Source organism: Cervus elaphus, chromosome 4 (assembly GCF_910594005.1).
Source record: "Cervus elaphus chromosome 4, mCerEla1.1, whole genome shotgun sequence".
In the NCBI taxonomy this organism is placed as follows: Eukaryota; Metazoa; Chordata; class Mammalia; order Artiodactyla; family Cervidae; genus Cervus; species Cervus elaphus.
The window spans coordinates 53,208,956-53,218,075 of NC_057818.1; the positions used below are offsets into that span (position 1 = coordinate 53,208,956).

Here is a 9,120-nt window from a genome sequence, read left to right on the forward strand (position 1 = left end):
GTTTCAGGTTTGGCTTTATCCAGGCTCTCAGTGATGTCATTAGGGATCTATTTCTTTCCATCTCTCAGTCATGCTTCCTTCATGTTAGAGTCACTCTTAGCAGGGCCCTCCCAGGCGGGGGCAAAATAACTGTACAAAGCTCTAGTTTTATGTCCTACCAGCCTGGAACTTTTCTCCTGCTCCTAAAGAGAGATTTTTTTACCCAATTTCCTTTTTTTTTTTTTTCCTGCATGCAGTCTTTCTCTAATTGCGGTGAGTGGGGGCTACTCTTTATTGAGGTGTGTAGGCTCTAGGCACTTGGACTTCAGTAGGTGTGGCAAGTGAGCTTAGTAGTAGCAGCTCAAAGGCTCTAGAGCTCAGGCTTAGTTGCTCCGTGGCATGTAGAATCTTCCCATGCTAGGAATCGAACCTGTGTCCGCTGCATCAGCAGACAGATTCTTGTCCCCTGTACCACCAGGAAGTCCTCTTACCCAATATTTTTGCTCGCATCCTCCTCTCTGACCAATCATCTGTGGCCAGGAGGAGGTGATGCTTTGATTGGCCAGGTCTAGGGCACATGGTCACCACTTAGCTACCAGTGGGCTTTGACCTATCCAATCCCCATGACAGAGATGGGAGCTCACTAGACCTCAGCGCGGAGGACTCATGGATTTCCATTAACCCCTCCACCCCAGGCATCTTCTTTTTCCACCTGCACCACAGGTTCCAAAAATATCAGACACCCTGGCTTGTCCATTTCCCACCTCTCCAACCCCGAGTGGGCACCCATGGGGTTCCTGGTAAGGATTTAATGACTGAATTCTTTTTTTTTTTCCCCTTTGTGTGTCTTCCTCTCCTCTTTCCCAGAGTCTACAAACACGTCGGAGCTACGGATTTGCCGAATCAACAAGGAGAGTGGGCCGTGCACGGGTGGCGAGGAGCTCTACCTCCTCTGCGACAAGGTGCAGAAAGGTGAGGGGCCTGGGGCAGCGAGCGGGCAGAGTGGGGTCTGACGCTTGCAGAGAGGGAGACGGTGAGGGGTAGCTGGTAAACCAGGGGAGCCTAGAAGAAGGGTCCAGAGCTCTGGTTTCAGATATTGCCCATTGATTCACTCTCTCACTGAGTCACCCAACCACACACCCACTCACTCATTCATGAACAGAGAACGAAGCCTGTTTATATCGGCCAGCGTTGAGTGCTGGGAAGACCTTGGCATCAGGAACTTTGGGGAACTACTCTGGTATTAAAATCGTGGACTTGTATAAATGCATGCTTTATGCCAGTTGGGTCGGAGCTCCAGATGGAGAAAATGGAGGAGGTTTCCACTTGAGTCATGTCCATTCAAATGTCAAAATCCCTTTCTCAAACAGGGTTTTTAAAAATTTTACTATTTATTCATTTTTGGCTGCACTGGGTCCTTGTTGCTTTGTGTGGGCTTACTCTAGCTGTGGCGAGCAGGGGCCACTCTTCATTGCGATGCACAGGCTTCTCACTGCGGTGGCTTCTCTTGTTGCAGAGGACAGGCTCTAGGTGCACACATACTTCAGTAGTTGGAGCACGCGGGCTCTGTAGTTGCGCCATGCGGGATCTAGGGCACTGGCTCAGCAGTTGTGGTGCACAGGCTTAGCTGCTCTGCAGCATGTGGGGTCTTCCCAGATCAGGGATCAAACTCATGTCCCCCTGCATTGGCAGGTGAATTCTTATCCATTGTGCCACCAGGGAAGTCTGGGTTTTTGTGGTTTTTTTTTTTTTTTTGAACAAGTAAATGGTTATTGGGTGGCTCCTCTATGCTGGCCTCTGTGCTAGGCAGTGCTGGGACATAGCAGTGACCAAGACATGTCCAGACTCTGCCCTCACAGGGCTCTCAGTTCAGTGAGAGGTAGGGAAAGAAATACAAATTATAAATATGCGTAATGCTGATAGGGAAGAAGACATAGTACTGAGACTGAACAACAGGAAGATCAGACATGGCCCAGGCATCTGGGAAGGCTTCCTGGAGGAGGTGATATTTGAGCTGAGATCTGAGGAAGGCCAAGGAGATTCTTAGGAGCCTGGGAATTGGGGTTAGGGCCAAAAAACTGATCCTGCCCTGGGTGAATGATTCAAGGTAGATGTGAGTTCTATTCCATTATTGACTCACTGGTTGATTTTGGCCAGGTGACTTCACTACCCTGTTTCCTCAACCCCTAAAATGAGCTGGTATTAAGATGAGATGGGATTCCAAGTCCCTAAGAGCTACATCACAAAGAGTTAGCATTTACTGAGGATTTTCTGAGTTCCAGACCTGGAGCTAATATTTTGCATAATGCTTATAAAAGCCATCATACTTAACAAGGATTGATCACCTATTATGTTAAGTCCTCTTCTAAGCCCTTTTATTGGAATGACTAATTTAATCCTCCTAACAAGTCCTACAAGGTGAGTGCTAGACTTTCCCTCTTTAGGGTGATGACACTGGGCCCAGAAATAGCAGTAACTTCCCCAAGTCCTAGGAGCTAGTGCTGAAGAGCTCCCATCTTGGATTTCCATCTTGGCTGCACCACTTCTCGACCATGTGACCTTGGACAAGTGGCTTAATCTCCTGGTGCCTTTGCTTTCTCCTCAATATCATGGGCTTCCTAGAATTGTTGTATGTCTTAGAGGTAATCTGTGTGTGTCCAACACATATAAAGCCTCAATATATATACATACACATGGGCTTCCCAGGTAGCCCTAGTGGTAAAGAACCTGTCTGCCAATACAGGAGACATGGGTTCGATCTCTGGATCATAAATCCTGGAGGAGGAAATGGCAACCCACTCCAGTATTCTTGCCTGGAGAATCCCATGGACAGAGGAGCCTGGTGTGCTACTATTCATAGGAGTCAGACATGACTGAAGTGACTTAGCATGCATGCACGCATAATTAGTTTTATTCTTAGAAATATTGGTGTTGATTTTGGGGGAGGCTGAGTGAGTTGGGTCTCTGGTGGACCAAGTGTCTTGGCCCAGCTGATGCCCCCACTTTCCTGCCAGAGGATATATCGGTGGTGTTCAGCAGAGCCTCCTGGGAAGGCCGGGCTGACTTCTCCCAGGCCGATGTGCACCGCCAGATTGCCATTGTGTTCAAGACACCACCCTACGAGGACCTGGAGATCGTTGAACCTGTGACAGTGAACGTCTTTCTGCAGCGGCTTACCGATGGGGTCTGCAGTGAGCCTCTGCCCTTCACCTACCTGCCTCGGGACCATGGTAACCACAGCAACCCAGGGTGACCCACTGCCCCAGAGACCAGGTCTTTGGCCTTGCTTGGGGTGACCCAAAGGGGAAAGGGGACGAGGCAGAAGTAGAATGGGGGCTCCGAGTTGCACAGACTGGGGTTCAAATCCTGATCTGCTTACTGGCTTATGTGACCTTGGCTTTTCCTAGTCTCAGACTCCTCCTGTGCAAAATGGAAATAATAACAGTACCCATCTCTTGATATTTTGGGATTATTTAATGATTTCTCCTCTCAGCACAGCTGCTCATGCCTGGGCCTCTGCTGGGAACATAGTGGTACCAGAGACAGCCCCAGCCCTGTGCTATGAGGCTCATCATCCTCTGGAGGTGGGGGGATGGGGGGAACAGATCCATTCCCATACAGGAACAGCCAGAGTGGGCAGGGCTGGGATGGAATTGCTTACAGAATTCGGCTTGCAGAGTAGGGCAACTGACCCAACCTTAGAGTTCAGGGTGGGTTTCCTGGAAGAGGGGGCAGTTGACCTGAGGACAGGAGGGTGACTAAGCAGTTTTCCAGGGAAGTGATAAGAGTTGAGGAAGAGTGTTTTAAGCAGCTGGAACAGCAAGTGTGAAGGCCCTGAGGCAGAATTATGCCTGGGATGTTCCAGTGTGGTTAGAAGTGGATTTGGGTTTTATTCTAAGATATGGACATCTATATACATTGGTTGGGAAAAAGCCAGAACAGCTCAACAACTTCCCAAACGGTTTCTATAATTCTTATTTTTCACGGGTTATTTTTTATGCCTCTGGTATCTCCTGATATCTCCTGATACAGACAGCTACGGCGTGGACAAGAAGCGGAAACGGGGGCTGCCTGATGTTCTTGGGGAGCTGAATAGTTCCGGTGTGTCCCCTCTGCCCCTTTTGATGTCCCTCTCCAGGTCCCTGGGAGGGGTTGACTGACCCCACCGCCCTGCCCACTCCCCCAGGTTGGGGAGGAGGGGCTGGTGGGATCCAGGGGTCCTCATCTTTGCCTTCCTTCAGATCCACATGGCATTGAGAGCAAACGACGGAGGAAAAAACCAGTCTTCCTGGATCAATTCCTGCCCAGCCATGGCTCAGGTGGGTATTGATTCAGTGCAAGCCCCTGCCCTCAAGGTGGGCTGAGGTGGGGGCTGCAGTCCCGCTTTTCTAGCCTCTTCAGGCCCCCCAAGAGCTCCTACATGGCCGGTGCCTCACCACTTAACCAGCAACATAAAGTGGAAATAGTGGCTCTGGACACAGTCCAGAGGCTCTGATCTCCACTTGGCCATGTACATGCTGTGTGACCTTCATCAAGTTGCTCTACCTCTCAGAGCTTCAGGGCTCCTCTGAAAAGTATCACCACATCCCTACCTCATTGGCCTTTTAAATATTACTGTATTTATTTTTACAGACACTCTGAGCATAACTGCTTTGTGTGTGTTCACTTAATCTGTGCAGTCCCTCTAGTGGGTGGGGGGTGGGTGCTGTCATCTCCTCCCATGCCCCGGTCCCATTTTACTGGTGAAAAAACTTGAGGCCCAGAGAGGTGACATCTCTTGCCCAAGGTCACACAGCCATCCGTGGTGGAGCTAGGAGTTACACCTGGGCAAAAGTTTATTTACTTGTTAATTTATTTAAATTTTTAATTATTTAATTAGGCTGCAATAGGTCTTAGTTGCATGTGGAATCTTCAATCTTCTCTGTGGCATGTGGGATCTTTAGTTGTGGCAATGTGAACTCTTAGTTGCGGCATGTGGGATCTATTTCTCTGACCAGGGATCAAACCCAGGGCCTCTGCATTGGGAGCATGGAGTCTTAGCCACTGGACCCACCACCCATGGGCATAGGTTTAGATTAGTGATGATACATATGAAACCAGTAGTAGGGAGTAGATGATGGATAAATAGAAGTGGTGTCAGAGCTAGCCAGCCTTGAATTCAGTCACCCTCTGACCTCTTCTACCACGGCCTTCATCTCAACTCACATGCCAGCCTCCAGATCCCATGAACTGTAACCCTGTCTGGCTGCTATCCAAAGCCTCCCCACTTGCTGACTGCTAGCTCTAAGAACGCTGTCCCCAGGACCCCAGCTACCCCAGGAGCCCAGCTCCCAGTCAGCTCCCAACCAGAATCTGCTGGAGTTGTCAATCTCAGCCAATCTCACCCAAAGGTTTCAAGTGTCATCTGTTGTCCCCCCCAACCCCTCTAACCAATGCCCAAGACCTCTGCCCCTAGAAACCCCCAGTCCTAGTCCATTTCACCAACCTTCAACCCTGAATCCCTGAAATCCCTCATCATTAGCCACTTAGTAATTCTTTCACTTGCTCCATCACCCCAATTTCCCAGTATCTAAAGTTCCCCTTTCTCATTCCTGTGGCAAAGCTGCCCTGGCATTAGAGTGGAATGGTTAGGAGCCTGGCCTCTGCAATCAGACTGGGTTTGAATTCAAGGCCACAATTTAGCCACTGTGTGATCTTTTTTTAAAAAAATATTTATGGCTGCATCAGGTCTTAGTTGCAGCATGTGGGCTGTTCATTGAAGTACAAGGTCTTCTCTCTAGCTGTGGTGTGTGTGTGGGGGGTGTCTAGAAATGTATTTGTGGTGCATGGGCTTAGTTGCCCTGAGGCATGTGAGATCTTAGTTCCTGAACCAGGAATCAAACCTGTTTCCCCTGAATTGGAAGGTGGATTCTTAACCACTGCGCTGGGGAGTCCCAGTGCAACCTCTTTGGGCCTCAGTTTACTTAACTTGCAGATGGAGATCTTCCTTCTTGGGGTTCCTTCCAGAATTTAGTGAGGCCACAAGGCACAGTTATTTAGTATAGGATTTGGTGCCCAGGAGATGTTAGGAACTTGCTGGAAACCAGGAATGCCACCTGTATTTGTTATGATCATGTTTAACTGCATTTACAGCAAAACCTCAAATAACAGGAGCTTCAGTAGGATAGGACATTATTTCTCCTCTCACATTAACACAGTCCAGGGGTGGGTGGTCCACAGATGGTTTGGTGGCTGCATGATCATCGGCGACCCAAGATCCTGCCATTTTCAGCTCATAATTTCCACCTAATGCAGAATGGCTGTTGCAGCTCCAGCCATCATGCCCACATTTCAGCCAGCAGCACTTGGTTACATGTCCACATGAAGCTACAAGGGAAGCTGGGAAATAGAGTTCCAGCAGCACTGTGACTCCTTCTAAAATAAGTGTAGTCAGTCTTTGCTGGTAAGGTTTGTCTTGTCTCAAAAAGACTTCCACAATAACACTTACCATTTTACCTTACAATTTTGGGACTTGATATTTCTCCTTGGGTCTCCCATGTTGTGGAGATTTCACCTTTTGGGTTGTCTTTAAATGCTGGGGGGCTTTGGAGCATCTTTTTCTTCCTCATTCTTAAGGAAAACCCACTAGCATTATAGGAGCACAGTTTCAACCCTGGTTCCACAACTCACCTGTGGACTGCAAGTTATTTTGCCTGTTTGCTTATTAAATAAGAATGATTCTTAGTTTCTTGAGGAACTTCCAAACTGTTTTCCACATACCAGTTTACCCTCCCACCAACAATGTATGAGGGTTCTCTTTTCTCTACATCCTCAACAGCATTTGTTATTTATGTCTTTCTGATGACAGCCATTCTGACAGGTGTGAGGTAATACTTCATTGTGGTTTTTATTTGCATTTCTCTGATGATTAACCATGTTGAGCATCTTTTCATGTGACTGTTGGCCAACTGCATGTCTTCCTTAGAAAAATGTTTATTCAGTTGCTCTGCTCATTTTTTTAGTTGGGCTATTTGTTTATTTAATATCGTATGAGCTGTTTTTATTTTGGACATTAACCCTGTATTGGTCATATCATTTGCAAATACCATATGATGCAGCAATTCCACTCCTGAGTGTATATCCAAAACAAACAAACAAAATGAAAACACTAATTTGAAAAGAGACATGTACCCCAGTTCATAGCATCATTGTTTACAATAGCCAAGAAATGGAAGTAACCTAAGTGTCCTTCAATAAATGAATGGATAAAGAAGATGTGGTATATATATATACAATGGATTACTGCTGCTGCTTAGTCGCTTTAGTCGTGTCTGTCTGTATACGACCCTATGGACTGCAGCCTGCCAGGCTCCTCTGTCCATGGGATTCTCTAGGCAAGATTCCTGGAGTGGGTTGCCATGCCCTCCTCACAATGTATTACTACTCAGTCATAAAACTGTAATTTGCAACAACATGGATGGACTTAGTATTATGCTTAGTGGCAGAGAAAGACAAATACTGTACAACTTATATGTGGAGTCATTAAAAAAAGTGAATATAACAAAAAAGAAATACTGACAGATATAGACAACAAACTAGTGGTTATCAGTGGGAAGAGGGGAGGGGGAGGGGAAATATAGGGATGGGGATTAAAAGGTACAAATTACGATGTATAAAATAAATCAGCAACAGGGACAGGGAATACAGCACAGGGAATATAGCCAATATTTTATAACAACTATAAGCAGAGTATGGGCTTCCCTGGTGGTCTGCATGGTAAAGAATCCACCTGCAATGCAAGAGACCTGGGTTCAGTCCCCGGGTTGGGAAGATCCCCTGGAGAAGGGAATGGCAACTCACTCTAGTATTCTAGAAGGGCAACGCCCTTCCAGTATTCTTGCCTGGAGAATCCCATGGACAGAGGAACCTGGTGGGCTACAGTCCATGGGATGGCCAAGAGTCAGACACAACTGAATGATTAAGCACACACACATAAGTGGAGTATAACCTTAAATAATTGTGAATCACTATGTTGTACACCTGAAATGTATAATACTGTTCATCAATTATACCTCAAAAAAAAAATTATTGTACATAAAAAAAAAAGAGAAAGAACGGTGGTAGTCCCTACTCAGAGTTCTCCCTGGCGTTATAGGAGGCCACATGATAAAGTATTTAGCCATAGACCCGGCATTTGACCTGGCGGGAGGTCGATCCTAAAAGCCCACCATGCTTCCTTCTTTCTCCTCATCCCTGCAGGACCGTACCTCCCGCCGTCAGTGCTGCTACCGGACACAGACTTCTTCCCGGGCACCGTATCCCTCCCTAGCCTGGAACCCCCCGGCGGGCCGGACCTCCTGGACGACGGCTTTCCCTACGACCCCGCTGCCCCCACGCTCTTGACCATGCTGGACATGTTGCCCCCAGCGCCACCACTCACCAGCGCTGTCGCGGGCAACGGCGGTGCAGGGGCCGCGGTCGGGGAGCCCCCCGGCCCTGAGCCGCTGACGCTGGACTCGTACCAGGCCCCGGGCCCCGGGGACGGAGGCACTGCCAGCCTCGTGGGCAGCAACATGTTCCCCAACCAGTACCGTGAGGCCGGCTTTGGGGGTGGCCTCCTGTCCCCGGGCCCTGAGGCCACGTAGCCCCGCGGCGCTGGAGGAGAGGCGCTGGGTGCGGAGGGAGGTGGCCTTCCAATCAGGATACCCAGCACCCCCATCCCCTGGGGCGGCCCTTGGTCAGTCTTCCAACGTCCTCGTCCTTCTGAATCGGACATCTTCAGCGCTGGGGAGAAACTCCGTAGCACCGGTTTCTCCTGAGCTCATTTTACAAATGAGAAAACTGAGTCTGGAGAGGAAAGGGGGCTTGGCTCTCAAGCACTAGCTTGTTAAAGCTGCTGTCTCAACCCCCACAAGCAGGGGCACTTCTCCAGGGGGATTCTGTTGTGTATATATGGGAGGAGGGTGCAGATCCCCCATCCTCCTTCCCCAAGCTTGAAGGTGGGGGGGGGGATAGGTTGTTTGTTCAGAGTCTTCCTAATAAAGATGAGCTTTTGATCCCTGGGGGTCTCGTCTCTTCGCTAGAGAAACAACCCCCGCCCTTACGTACGAAGTCTCCAGGCTCCGCCTACGTCCCCCGGATTTCCTCAAGCCCCGCCCTTCC

At 48.7% G+C, this 9,120-nt stretch overlaps 1 protein-coding gene across 1 annotated transcript in view; it reads left to right on the forward strand.

Moving 5' to 3' along the window:
- RELB (RELB proto-oncogene, NF-kB subunit) overlaps nt 1-9,022 on the forward strand; it is a 28,189-nt gene extending 19,167 nt beyond the window's left edge. The window contains exons 8-12 of the mRNA XM_043900608.1: nt 847-951; nt 2,994-3,209; nt 4,012-4,080; nt 4,221-4,298; nt 8,218-9,022. Coding sequence (XP_043756543.1) covers nt 847-951; nt 2,994-3,209; nt 4,012-4,080; nt 4,221-4,298; nt 8,218-8,603 — 854 coding nt within the window. The 3' untranslated portion in view covers nt 8,604-9,022. The remainder of the gene's footprint in view (nt 1-846; nt 952-2,993; nt 3,210-4,011; nt 4,081-4,220; nt 4,299-8,217) is intronic.
- The last annotated feature ends 98 nt before the right edge of the window (nt 9,023-9,120 follow it).